The 14,908-nt window shown below is 48.5% G+C and overlaps 1 protein-coding gene across 1 annotated transcript in view; it reads right to left on the bottom strand.

Moving 5' to 3' along the window:
- The window catches only part of HEATR3 (HEAT repeat containing 3), a 302,330-nt gene that overhangs the window by 145,993 nt on the left and 141,429 nt on the right, over positions 1 to 14,908 (bottom strand). Inside the window, exon 7 of the mRNA XM_085637313.1 lies at positions 8,721 to 9,007. Within this exon, the coding sequence (XP_085493439.1) occupies positions 8,721 to 9,007 (287 nt within the window). The remainder of the gene's footprint in view (positions 1 to 8,720; positions 9,008 to 14,908) is intronic.

Raw genomic sequence — 14,908 nt, 5'->3', positions numbered from 1 at the left:
AGGGTCTCTGAACACCTCTGCAGCATGCTTGGTGACACCTTTAAGCATGGGCAAAATAGACGTGGATTTGTCCTGAATGTCAAATGTGTCCAGTAGGAAGTCGTCTTCCACTGGTTCGCTGTGCATGTCCACCCCATGGTAGTGTGCTGCTCTCTGCACTACGTGATGAAACCCTAAGGAGTCCTCTGGAGGAGACGGCCTGGATGGGTATAGGTCGTCCTGAGGCATATCAGGTATGTCAGGGTTGTGGTAGTCTTCCCATGGGTCTGGGGTCCCCGGTGGAGTGGGGTCCATTGGGGCGTCCGCCGGGTCATAATCCGGATCCCCGTCATCCGGATCTGGGGACGGGGTCGGGGAGTGATGAGGTAAAGGTGGCGGAGACCTGGGAGGGGGAGGGGGTGGAGGAGGTGGAGGAGGCAGAGGAGGAGGTAGTGGGGAGGGCACTCTGAGGGGAGAAGTAGCAGAGTCATTCCGTTTGGGTGGTGGAGGAGGAGCGTCAAGGCGTCTTTTCTTGATAATTAAAGTCAATAGCCCAGTCTTTGGATCTTTAGATAGAGTCTTTTGCAAAGGGTCTGGTGTAAACAGAGCCAGTGGCGCCGAATCGTCCGCTGGCGCCGATGGTTTCGGAGCCGAGGGCTTCGATGGTTTCTGTGCGCCATGCTTTTTTGGAGCCTCTGGTTTCTTCGGCGTCGAAGGAGTTTTCGGCGCCGGAGCGTCGGTGCCGACAGATGTGTGTGTGTTTGGTCGGCACCGAGAGTCCAGGCTTCGGCACCGATGGCTTCGGAGTCGAGCTGGGTATCCCTTTCTTCGGTGCCGAATGGTGTTTTTCGGCACCAGGCGTCGGCTGGCTCGAGCCCGAGCTGCCGTGAGACTTCTGAGGCTTCGACACCGGGCCCGAAGGTGGGGTGATAGAAGCTGTGTGCTTGGTTTTGCCCAGGCCTGCAGGCGAGGGTGTAACCCGAGTCTCTTTGGTTTTGGGCGCGGGGGTGGGAGGGGGTACAGTACTCACGACCCGCTGCGCCGGTGTGATGTCCTCCACGTCGGAGTCGTCGGCCCCGGAAGCGCTGACGACGTCGTCCTCCTGCTGGGTGTGTAGTTGCCCCGAAGCTTCGGCGTCGTCTCCGAAGATGTCCGGTGGAGCCGCGGTCGAGGAGTGCGCTATGGTGCGTCGAGCTCGGATGGTCTTTTTAGATCGAAAAGACTTACAGGCGGGGCAGTCTCTAGCCTCGTGTTCTGGAGAGAGGCAAAGGTTACACACCGGATGGAGGTCGGTGTGGGGAAATTTAGACCCACATTTTGGGCACTTTTTGAACGGAGTCCTTTCCATCGGCCGGGACCGGAGTCGAGGAGGGCCCGAAGGCCGGTGCCGATGTACGGGATGGAGAAAAGTGCCGCTTCGAGAGATGAAGATTAGATGAAGAAAACTCGAAGAACGAGGATTTTCCGTCGAGGCTGGAACCGTAGAAGTTCGAAGCCGGAGCACGAAGTATCACATCCGAGCCCGATGGCGGAAAAAAACAATCTGAGGATGGAGCCGAAGCCCATGCGCAGTACGGAACGAAGGAGGAGTCACCGAACTCGTGACTTCCAAAGACTGTCCAAAGAACAAAAACAAACTGCAAACATCCGGGCCCAACACCAGATGGCGATCTATGCTAAGTGTACAATCTGCAGCTCATATGCCTCGAACCTGGTTTTCACTGGTGCTCAGCTGAGTGGCATAGAAGTCTAAAGCTGAACAACCCCAGGCCATGAAGATGCTGGGAACAGGGCCGGGGGGGGGGGGGGCGTAACAGGTATTTGGACTTTCTGGAGGATTTCCCATTCATTTAGCAATGTGGGAGACTAAAAAGAACATGCTATGCTGCAAAGCTAATTCCCACATATCTAGTGCTAGTCAACAGAGAAAAGTGACACTGGATATGGTACACTTGGATCATAACCACTAGAAGAAAAGCATTTAATGCTAGAAGGATTGCGCTCAGCTCCAACGCATTTATGGGAGGAGCTAATCAGATTTGCATCACAAGGCTGAGATGAAAAGTTCCTTGTGATAAGTTCTCCATTGATACTCTGAAAACTAAGTTGTGAAAGCAAGTCCAGGATGTGGCTAAAGAGGCATATCACCAAAAGGTTAAAAGAATGCCACAACTGGCCCTAGGCAAGGCCAGGCGATGACTGCAGGTATAGTCTAGGGCAAATCAATGAGACACTGATCCCAGGGCTTCTGCTAGATAGGCTTTCCCAAACCACAAGTGAAGTTGGAAGGGGGTATGTCCCACCTCCACCCAAACTCTTTCAAATGCAGGATGCATGTCACCACAGAAGCCTCTAGAACATGTTATTCGCAATCTAACTGATGGGATTTCTCAGGAGAAGGGAAGGCCATTGCCAGATTCAAATCCAGGATTAACCCAATACACACTAGAAGACCAGAGCATACTTTAGAGTAGTTTACTAAGTCTGCAAAATGTGTTTTAGAGTCCTGAGAGTGAAGTCTGCGCTACACGTTCTTCCTTCTAGAATGCTTCCTTCAAATAATGATAGAAGTGTTTTTGCAAATGGACAAGTAAAGTAAGCATCCTTCGGACACACTAAAGACAGACCTTGACTGTTTTCAGACAGATTGAAGGACCTGGGCGAAGATCAGAATGTTTACTTCTGCAGGGAAAGGCAACAGTTTAGCCTACTGAGATCCGAAAAGCAGTGTTCTACTAATAAAGAAGAGATGCTCCTATCATTACAAGTCTCTTGACCTCCTCAGAACCTCGACTGAGTCAAGAGGTTGCCTGGATGAGGCAGCTGTGCGAACTGTAAACTATAAACAGTCCTGATTAAGGAGAGGATCCATGCATAAGTGGGTCAGTGGAGAATGCAACATAAAAGGCTGTGGGGCAACAGGTAAGGCAATAGGACTCCTTTGCCTCTGCTGAAGTTAGAAGAATAGCCTTCTTCCATGTAAAGCATCTGCTGGAGACTCCTGCCTTGATAAAAGAAGAGCACCTAGACCACTAAATCGGTTGGGTCTTAGCCCAAATACTTAATCCTTGCAAGCGTTCTTGTGCAATGTGGAGGCTCTCTTCCAACACACTGTAAAACGTGGTTTCTCTCGTCCTCCCAAATATTATGAGGGTGTTGAGTACAGTGCTTGTATACAGGCAGTCTGAAATCCCTCTTTGGAGAGTAGGACTGTACCAGTTGTGGGCCCCAATGGCATTTCCTTTACCAAAACTGAGCATGATAAACTACAGCATTGAATGTTTTGAAAGTATGGTCAACAAACATGTTGCCCAGAGTGGCCAACCCATATCTGCTAAAATAATGGAGCAATGTACATGAGTTTTTCAAGCAGGGTAAACCTTTTAATTTTTTTTGTTTAAACATAATTTAACACACGCAAGATAAGTTCACATTCAAGTGACCTCATTATCCCCATGTCTGTCAAGAGACGCATGGAATTAATCCACATTTTGAAGGCTTCATAAATAAAGAGAACAGGTCCCCATATTAATCTTATATATATAAAAAAAGGAGATATTAAGGTGTTCTTTACTGACAAAACTGATGCATGGAACTGCCACAACTATAACCAACAAGAGTTTGAGTTATCAGACAGAAAAGAGGCACCATACTAGATTTTCAATATGCTATTAGTGAGTTGGGATGATCAGGGCTACACTATCGATCTTGTAGCTGGTCCACTAAACAGTGGAATAAAATGGTATGGATTAATCAGTCTCTAGGTGATTAATTCATGTTTAAGCCAATGGGGCCCTAGGCATTGGGAATCAGGCAGCCAGTAGACGCGATTCATTCAGGGCAGAGTGAAAAGCACAAATTAAATCCTTAGGCCACGTCAAACATTAGTGACAAACCAGAATAGCTTCCTGAGCAGTCATCATCTGCGCAGTCTTCTATATTAGGATGGTACACAACATTCACAAAAAGAACACTTCACGAACACCCACCTCCTATTGTGCACCTGCTCTGTGGGAGAGCATCATCAAAAGCAGTTTTTCTTGCTTGAGAGAATAGAGACACAGTGGAGGAGTGCGAGTTGATAACACTGCAGCCTTCTCAGTTTAACATGTTTCCTTGCGGTTAAATATGGTTCCAGAAACTATGGAATTTGTACCTTCTCTCACCTTAGAAAGTATGTGCTCTCATTATTGGGCTACTAATGACCTTACATTCACGGATAAACATAGTAGGGCTGGCATCTGAACAATATTAACTGTCCCTTAGAGAGGCATATGGATCCCAAGTCTATATATTCAATACAATGAAGTGGAAGCAGCAAGTCATTGCACATCATGTGAAACATTTACAGGGAGCATGTAACCCTCTCCATGTGAGCTCTAACCCCTACCTAAGAAGCCAACCTCAATTATGCAACTTCTCTCCAGACCTTCCTCAAGGAAAAGTGACAGTCCTAAAAACACATGCGCATAATCTCAATACATTACTGGTTCATAAGCACTACTTAAAACTTAAAGGTAGACAGATGAAAAGTCAGCTACCATATACCCTTCATAATGGTTTATGAAATACAAAAGGAATGCTGTAATAAATAAAAACTTAAAAGCAAGTTCAGGCCAGTTTATGTATCCCAGGGTCATGTGGTCCCATAGTTGAGTGGTGAACATGTAATCACAGGAAGTTAGCCCTCCCCACCGTAGTGTGGCTTGCTTAATCATCAGGCTCTCATCAATCCATCACTGGGAGAGACCTGTGGAGAATATTTATTTTGTTAGCACACCACTTACCAGCATGATTACCTCATGAGATGAACGAGGGAAATGTTCTATTGAAGAGAAGGAACCAGCAGAAGACAGCAAATAAAATAATCTTAGAAAATAACATAACTGAAGGAGCTTCCAAATCGAGCAGGAGGGACCAGAGCTCAGCACCTCACTCAACACCTGCAACACGACAAGCAAAGCCCCAGCTTCTATTTCAGTCAGAGGATTATCATGTCGGCACAAGGCAACAGTGAGTAAAAAGGATTTAACCTGTCCAGGATTGCTGAAATGTGTGTGATCAGTCTTCTAAAGTCCACATGCAGTAATGTCCTTTATAAGATGGGATAACTGATCAATACGGCCCACAATAGCTGTTTAGCTTGCTGGCATCCCTTGTTTGGCTTCCTTGTTCTGAGCAATAAGCCAGGATATAAGGATAAACGCTTCCCCTTGATATCAGACTGCAGCCTGCCTCCCTGGCCACACCGAGTCAACTCATTTGGCCTTAGGCCAGTCATTTTGTGGATCCTCTGGATGAAAGACAGGAGCCTGGGAAATGAGGCTGGCCAGGTGAATGGTGGGCAATGTTAACTACCAAGAGTTACAATTCAGGTCTACCTGGAAAAAGATGATGCCGCAAACGGACACTCAAGTTCCCATGTGGCAGCTCTCCCTCGAGAGTTATATCAGTGGCACGTTGCTGCATTGTGAGAAGTCCTCAGTGTTCTATAGTTTGACAATGTGATGACAGACAGCAGTTGTCTTCTCACTCAGCCCCTAGTTTATTTCAATGATGACATCCTCAAGGCTACATCAGCTCAGATGTCCCCATGCGCACTCTTAACAGATCTCAGATGTGAATTATTATTTAGTGACTTCATCCAATTACCGTGCACCTTGGTGAAATTAAACTATCGGACATTGTATACCTCCCAAGTGAAGCAGGACACCCAGGCACAGTGTCCGATATGGCTGCTTTTTAAAACAGAGAAGCTTGGCCTTGCATTTTAAAATGAGTGCTCGCGGGGGAGGGGGGGCGGTGGGTGTCTTTGGGAACACATATGGGAATGAGTGTTGAACGCTGCTTGCAGCTGTATTGCACGCCCATATTGTAGGAAAGTGGTTCTGTTGCAGTAACTCCCCCCCCCCCGCCCCACACTTTTTGCCAGACTACTGATACACTTTTTCTTGGTGTGCCCTGGGTCCCTGCCAATCAGGTTCCCAGGGCCGGTGTTCTTTCCCCAAAACTAACCCAATTGGCATCTCTGGCCACAGGTCAGCACCTGGTAAGTGGTACCGCAGGTACCCAGGGCACTGTGACCAGGTAAGACCTCTAAGGGCTGCAGCACTTATTGTGCCACCCTTAAGAGGCCCTGTACCCTGACACACACACACACACACACACACACTGCCTTTGCAGGCTGCGTGTCTTGGTGCAGAACAAAGTGAAGAGTCGACATGGCACACATCCCTGTGTGCCATGCCCACAAACCACTGCCCTGGCATACATCAGTCACCCCTCTAGCTGGGTGCCCTATGCCAGTGGTGAGGGTACAGGTGCATGAGCCCTGTACCTCTACAGTGCCCAAGTCCATTCATGGGCACTGAAAGTGCAGTGCTGCCATTTAAGAGTATATGGTGCAGGGGGGCCTGAAACAATGCACATCCTGGGAAGAGGTGCCAAGCCTCCTCCCCCTGGATGGGCAGGGTTCACGAAGGAGAAGCTTCAAAGGCATGTCACCTTTGTGAGCCTCTCCAGACCATTTGCTGCTTTCAGCAACTGGTCCCCACTGGTTCTACCGCCCACTTTGGGCGGGAGAACAGACATGAAAAACAAGTGAGGAAAAGAGGTGTGCCCACCTCTGCTAACCCCACCCCTCAGGTGGGGGAGGCGAGGTGAAGCATAACCTCGAGTCCCTGCCATTTTGAGGACGAGGGGACCCAGCCAACCATGCCATCTTGAGGACGAGGGGACCCAGCCAACCATGGACAGGCTCATGCCCCCCTCCCACTAGTGAGTGGCAGAATAGGGGGTGGACCCACCCCAGGGCAGGGACCCAGTGGTCCCTGCCCTTTACCTACCTGTAACGCCCCTAAATTTAGTATTTAGGGGCACCCTGAACCTTCCTTCCTCAGATACAGCAACAACAAGAAAAGATAAGAAGGACGAAGAGCCGTGCAGAGCTAACAAGAGGACGACGCCCACTGACTTGGCCCCAGCCCTATAGGCTGGTCTCCCCTCAAACATGCTCCTGCAAAATCCCGGCGTGTCCAGCAGCCAGCAACCTCACAAACCCCGGAGGACCTGCCTGCCTTCAATTTCCAGACTGTTTCTCCCGTGAACACCGGACAGGTTTAAACTGCAGCTCCTGGTGCCAGCCAGGATCTGCGAATTCAGCCCACTCTGCACACTCCGAACCCGGCACGAGCAGAAAAACACCACGAGGACGTCCCCCTGGCGACCCTGACCCGAGATCCGACAACCCCTGACCTGCCTCAAGCCTCCAGACGATGCCTGCAGCCTTAATCCAGAGGACCTCCCCTACCGCGACCAGAGCGGGTAAGAAAAACCGACGTCCCAAGACACCCCTGCACCCGACGCACCACGGCCTTGTGTGCCCAAACAAACTGTGCCTAACCCTCAACATCCCAACTTAACCCTCTAAGTGGTGTTCGATCCTGGAAGATCCTCATCCGAGCCTGCAGTGTTTCTTTGTTCCGGAGAATCTTTATTGAAATCAACAGGGCACCCAACCCCAAAACAGCACCCTGCACCCGGCTGCCTTCGTGCCGCTGAGGGTGCACCTTCGGTGCTACTTTGGTCCCCAACTTGCCCTGAGCTAAACCCTAGGAGCTTTGCTCCTACAACCCCGTGGCCTGCTTGCCAGCAACCACCAACCGGAGACCCCTATCATCCATAGGATAACATTGGGCCTCAACACTCTGCACCCGACCGCCCTAGTGCCGCTGAGGGTACAACAACAGTGCATCACTGACCCTTGGAGACCTTAATCTAACCCCAGAACCCCAACTCCAAAGACAGAGTACTTACCTCGAAACCGATAACCTGCTTTTCCTCATAGGAAAACATGGATACTTTTTCTCCCAAAAAGTTTCTAAGTGTCGACTTTTGAAAACTAAGAATATTCTTTAAAAATCGCACAAATAACCAAAACGCATTTTCTCAACTGTTCTCAGGAAATGCCCAAGTGCTGAATCTAGGTATCCAGCACTGAGTAGGACAAGTAACATAAAAGTAACTTACCTGTGAATTGAATTTCCTTCCATGGGAGAACATTGGTGGTTCTCTGTGAAAAAGTTTCTAAGTGCCAACTTTTGAAATATAAGAATATTCTTTAAAGATCGCATAAATAACCAAAACGTGCTTTCTCACCTGTTTGCAGGACATGTCCCAGTGCTGAATCTAGGAATCTAGCATTGAGTTAGAAAAAGTAACGTAAAAGTAACTTACCTGCAATTTGTTGAAAAAACCTATTCATTTCAATGTACTGTGTTGCATACTACTGCTCCCCTGTAACTCAAACAAAGTACTCTTTCTATTGCATTTTTAAACTGTTCTATATCAAGTAACTTATTACTGAAAAGTATTTAATGCTTACCTGTACCAGGTTTCCTTGGTTCTAAAAAATAAACAGTATATTTGTAAACAAACAATTGGCCTAGAGTTCAGTTCTTGAGTGTGTGAATTAATTTGCTGACTGAGTGTGTACATCAAATGCTTAACACTGTCCTCTGATACTGCCTTACTGCTCGACCAAGCAACCACTTTAGAGAGTAAGGTTCTATCTAAGTTGAACCTCTGCCTACCTTTGGGGACTCTTGAACTCTATAAACATTTTACCTCACTTTGGTGCGGTATATATAGAGCCAGTTTTACACATATGACCATGGTGTTTAAATGAAATTACTTTTGACATTCCTGTCACTAGGACATAGTTATTTCTCTGCTTTACTTACTGGAAGAAAGTCTGAAATATCCATGTGCCTTTTATTCACTTTTGACTTCTGGGGAGCTTCATCCATCACCTCTTCATCTAAGGCAGCATCTTCTAAGCCAGCGATTGCTTCCTCAGTTTCAATCTCTGCTGCAGTGTCTCTCAATCTTTGCACTTCAGTTTCTTTCATCAGAATTATGATTTCTCCTGCATCAACTTGCAAAGTTTCTGAGAAAATCCTCAGAATGGCATTCACGGTGTCCGCCTGGCTAGATGAAGGAATCTTATCCTTTATATTCCAAGCTGTACCTAAGAAAAAACATAGCAGATGTGGTTTGAGAAAAATCAGTTACCTACCCCATTTCTTATTCTCCCTGAAAACACATATTTAGACCACATAACCTGCAAAAAATGAAACTTTCAGTGCAGCAAGAAATTTGCTTTTCGAAACGTACAGCTGAATTGCCTTATGAAAAGCCCACATCCTACCCACCTACCGCTGAGATCCAGCCAATAAAAATATCTATTTTGGTTCACACACATTTATAAACAAATATATAAATTCATAACTATGCATGGTATAAAATTAAAAAAACGAAATCAAACATCACCACATAATTAAACAAGCACTGGCAAAGCCAATTGGTCACGGCAATGCAAGAGCTATTGGCTTTGTCAATGTGTTTCAGCATTGCCTGGCCAGATGGTTATTGTTCCTCGGGCAGATACAGCACCCAAGCTCCCGCAGCTGATGTGCTGTTACTCCTTTATGTAACCACGGGCATTCATGGACAAGGAATGCTAAATAAAATGTACTATTTGACAGAGAGCTAAACACAATATGAAATGTGTCAATTCCCATTAACGAGTGCTGTCAAAATTACCTAGTAAAATTGATAGTTTTTTTTTTTTTTTAAAAGCTTTATTTATACTTTTGAAAAAGACATACAATTCAGGGAGAATACTCCCAACTGGGTCATTCTTGGGCAACAGCATAGCGTCGCAAATTGCAATACATGGTTTCAACAGGTACTAAAGTAAACTGTAAACATTCCGCACACATCACAATTGCCAGTAAAATGACTACAGCATATTTTGGCCAGCCCACTTATCCAGGCCATATGGTAAACATCAAGGACAGCGGCAAGATATTACGACCCGATAGAGGGTCATCGCAAAAAGGCGAACGGAGCATTGGAAACTGCAGGGACAGCTGTGTCTGTCTCATTAGTGACTCTTTGTCAGAGGGAAGCAGTCATATTGAGTGAATAGGGGCAGGTGAGGAGTTTGCGCTGCAATGCGGTTGTGTGTATGTATTCTAGTGCCGTGGAGGCTGGGGAGGGGGCAGGGAATGTGGCATGTAGCAAGGCAATCTGATTTGGTAGTACTGTGGTGTATCTATCGCCGTGAGCTCGCGCTCGGTAGTGCCAGTGAATGGGGAGAGAAACTGGCCTTCCAGGGAGAAGTATGCAAATATTTTGATGGCAAGTGAGCTAGCGTGACACGCAGCGCCCATATTCTGTATCGGGGGGGAAGGCCGTCCCATGCCCATTGCACACATTCCACTGTGTACGGCTGGATCAATGCTGTTGCAAGCGGCCATGAGGAAACCTAGTCGCGCTCCACTGCGAACTGCGGCTAGAATGGGCTGGGATGGAGCCAGAAGTGTAAAGTGGCGTATGAGAGGGAACGTGAATAGCTCATTCGATACCCTAGGGTGTCGGCCCACCCACACAAGTGTGATCATAGCCGCTTAAAGAACTGTGCTGTGAGTGGGAGCGGAACGTTGATGAATAGATATAAAAATTTGAGGTGCACAACCATTTTTGCGATTGCTAAGTGCCCGGCGAGGGATAATGGCAATTTAGTCCATGTACGATACTAGTCAGTTCATTGCGCGCCCATAATTTACCTTCCAAAGTTCCTCCAGGTCTCTGCTTAGCCATATACCCAGATATCGAGTTGGTTCCGCTGCCCATGTCAGTGGGTACTCAGTCTGGTACGGCAGCATGGCATCCATAAGCGGGGAAAGTATCGATTTTACCCTCAACTGATCTGAATTCCCGAATATCCCCCAGAAACTGACCTTTTTGCGCATCATGGGCTTAAGGTTTATCTGTGGCTTGTGTATGTAGAGGGTGATATCATCAGCATATATCGACACAAACAGCTCATGGGTGGTGAAGCAGATGCCATGCTCGGAATAGCGTTGGCGCAGCCTAGCTGTCAGTGACTCCATAGTCACTGCAAACAGGAGCGGGGACAAAGAACATCCTTGCCTTGTACCCTGCGTAATCTCCACTGGGTCTGAGACATGCCCATTCAATCTAATGCGAGCTGTGGGGAGTGTATATAATATACATTTGTTTTTTTATAAAGTTAGGGCTGAATCCCAGATGTCAGAGCAATGGGAAGAGAAACGTCCATTAGAGGGAATCCAACACCTTAGTGGCGTCAAGTAGAGCGGCTACTGCAGGTGGGGAGGGGTGAATATGGTGCATTACCAAGAATATAGTATTAAGATTGTGCGATGTGGAACGCCCGGTATAAACCCGGACTGATCAGGCCACACGATTAAGAGCATGAGAGGCAAAAGGCGGTTCGCCAGGACTTTTGAGTATATCTTATTATCTATATTTATTAGGGACAAGGGGCGGTAAGATTCGCAGAGATCAGCAGGTTTGTCCAGATTAAGTATAATTACAATGATTGCCTCTCTAAGAGATGGGGAATTTGGCCCGAGGTCAATGAGTCGTGATACATCGCAATGAGGTGTGAGAGGAGTATAGAGGTGTATTCCTTGTATAAGGCTGGCGTTAGCCCATCGGAGACCAGTGCTTTATCAACAAGCAGACACGCAAGGACCTGGGCAATCTCCTCCCGTGTGATCGGGGCATCGAGGGAGGTACTCCCTGTGTCCAGGGTCCAGGTAAGTAGCTGGGTAGAATCGAAGTAATTTTGCAGTGTCTCCCCGGGTTGCACACAGTCGCAGCAGAATAAAGCTGGGCATAAAAAGGACGTTACCGCTGGTAATTCCTACGGGGAGGTGACCAGCCGTGAGCTTTTGTCCACCAGCTCGGTCACATATGCAGAGGCATGGGGCCTGCGAATCAGCCCCGGCAGCGTTATTCCAGTGCAATCTTCTTGCCCCAGGTATTTTACCTCCCTGTCACCCTTCTGTTCAGCATGCGGATAACTTGTCTCTAATATCAGCCAGTACAGCAGGGCTGGGATCGCGAGTGTATGCCTGTTCCAGGGTCTGAATCTCCGATTTCAGCCTACCCAATGACCCGCTGAGCATGCTCAACACTCCAGACTGTTTTGCAATGCAGGTCCCTCGGATTACCACCTTGAGTGCCTCCCACAGAGTGGATGGCAATCAGACCGATCCAGCATTGAGAGCGAAATTACCTAGATTAGCTAGACGGATCTCTTCCTTGAATGCTGCGTCTCGGAATGCGTGTGGGGCAGTCACACAAAAATGCACGGGGAGGGTCTGAGAGATCTGGATGACTAATCGCACTGGCACATGGTCAGAAAGAGTGCCTGAAAGGTGCGTAACTAACGCAGTCCAGGTGAAAACACCTCTGGACACAAGCCAGAAGTCTATGCGGGACCAGGAGCTATGATAAAAAGAAAGCATGTGCCATCGCACGTGGTTTGATTAGTGTGCCGCCAGACATCTAGCAGTGAATTATCTGTGGTGAGTGTACTAAGAGCATCTGCTGTTTGCGGGTGAAGTTGTCTTGCGCCAGAGCGGTCTAGGGCCACCTCCCATACACATTAAAGTATCCACCCCATATCATCGTCCTCGGGCTCTAGGCCGCCACTGGTCTCCAAATTCTCCACAAAAAAAATGTCTGGATCGTCAGAGTTTGGGGCATGTATGGCCACCATAATCATGGGTAGTTTGTACAGTGTGCCTTCAATAAGGGAGTGTGTAGTGTGCCATTGCAGCCCCCTCTTGAGTAAGATCGATATGCATCTGCCGTTGCTGGAGTAGATCGAGGAATAGGACTCGCCACACCACCAAGCCCGGAGGCGGAATGTGGCACTAGTGGTCAGATGCGTCTCCTGTAGGAAACACACATCGGTTCCCTGTCGGACAAGGTATGCGTGTACTAGGTGGGATTTGCAGTGGTCATGGAGATCCCGTACGTTCCACATTAAATAACTGACACTGGACATGGCATCAGGAAGTTAATGCAGTTATCCGGTTGTGCCATAGTGAGAGTGGTGTGCGACTGTGTGTGATGTTGCGCTAGAGTGTAGGTGGTGTGAGAGCCCAGAAGAGACAAAACTGTAATTCCAATGACATAACATGTAACTCAAAAAGACCGAGCATAAACGGCCAGATACTCTCTCCCCCCCCCCCCCCATCCCCCGAACCAATCGCCGCAAAAAACTGTCAGAAAAGTCCCAACATGATCACATCCACCCACTCCAACCACCCCCTAACAGGTTGAGTTGATTTATCCACCCACCCCAAATTGCCCTTGTCAATAATCATAAAGAAGACTTTCTGGAATTATGCCATGGGCACTTGCCTCACCAGGTGGACAACCCTGCCACTTGGACCAGGGTGGCTGAGCAGTATATACATAGGGGGACTGGGGGGAAATATATGATCCCATTTCAGCAAATGTCTGGCCATCTTAGGGCGCACAGTAGAAACAAGAGGAGGCATGGTCCAGCAGCCAGCCAGACTCTGGTTTCAACAGATAGGGTCGCTTGAAGGTGTCATGGTCGCAAATGCCATTAATCATGGTCACTAGTGCGGCCCTCCTAAGACTATTGGGAGATTTGGACAGAGAGCGTCTGGTTTTGCCGAATTGTTTTACAAAAGACAGTGTAGCTTTGGGGCCAGTAAAGAAGTGCATCCTGCAGCCTCGTGGGATGTGCAACTTGGCTGGCTAAAGGAGAGCATAGGGCACCTCGAACTGCTGAAGGATGCATTTCGCCTGCAGGAATTGCCATCTCACTGCCTGCACTACAAGGGTGAAAGCTGGGAAAAAGGAGAGGACGTTTCCCTGGTGCCTGATTTCTCCCAGCTCTCCTCAGAATCACATTGCGGTGCGGATAATTTAGCTGGCGAGCTATTATGGGACGGAACGGGGCTCCCAGCAGCAGTCTCAGTCCAAGCGAGCGATGAGCCCACCCCACTATAAAAATTGCATAGTTCTGTTCCAAAGAGCTTGCGTAGTAGGGACTCCACAGTCTTACATCCTGGAGATCGCCGTGGACTCCGGGTGCACAGTGATGCGAAGGCCGTTTCTTCTGGAGAGGGATTCTAGGTCCTCGTTTTTAGGTTTGATGAGCTCCAGCACCTTGTCCATTTTCAACAGACGCTGTCTATCCTCAGTCAGCATGTTGTCTGCATCCGACACCCTGGATTACAGATGTGTTATTCGGGCATCATGTGTCTCAACCTGCTGCTTTACTTGGTCCAGACGGGCAGGAAGATGGTCCAGCTTAGAGTCGATAGTCTTCAGACTGGTTTTGACCTCCAGCAGGAGCAAGCGGATGTCATTGTCACACGTTGCTGTTTCCTCAGTCTGTGTGATCTGTTCCTCAGCCTCTTAGACTAGCTCCCACAGTAGGGCATAGCGCCTGCCCTCAAATTAAAGTTTGGATTATTTGGCATCTGATTTACCCATTATGGCAGGTGGTGTACTGCGTGGTATGACTAGGGAAGTCCAGGCAAGGGGATAGAGAGCCATGCACCAGCCTAGCGTAGGTCACCAGACGTCCGGGCGGCACTCTGCGATCCTCACTGCTCTCTCCCCTGCATGGGGCAAGCGCAGTAGCAGCAGTTAGGGTGTTGTTGGACTTTGGACACTATGACTGATTTTGGGCCTGTGAAAGGGGGGGGTCCAGGTGCGTAGTCCTGCGTAACCTGCTCCTCCAAGGGTTAGGAGGGGGGCTTGGGTAGATCCACTGCAACACTGCAGGCCACATACAGACAGGGGTCCCCACCCAAATCAGCTAGTAGACTAATAGACACTTGTGATTGCAATTGTTGAAGCAGCATCGTTATACAAGGCAGCAAGGAGCACCATCCCACCTGTCACCGCTTCTAGACCCGGCACGTGTGCCCTCAATATTCGGACCAACGTCTGGCTGCCCAGCCAGCATGGGAAAGCAGCTTGTGGGCTGCTGTGGAGGGGACACAGTGGCAGAGGGAAGGGGGGGGGTGGAGTGACCCCACAC

Source organism: Triturus cristatus, chromosome 12 (genome assembly GCF_964204655.1).
Source record: "Triturus cristatus chromosome 12, aTriCri1.1, whole genome shotgun sequence".
NCBI lineage: Eukaryota > Metazoa > Chordata > Amphibia > Caudata > Salamandridae > Triturus > Triturus cristatus.
Note: the sequence above shows the minus strand (reverse complement) of the source record. Positions and strands in the feature narration are given on the sequence as shown.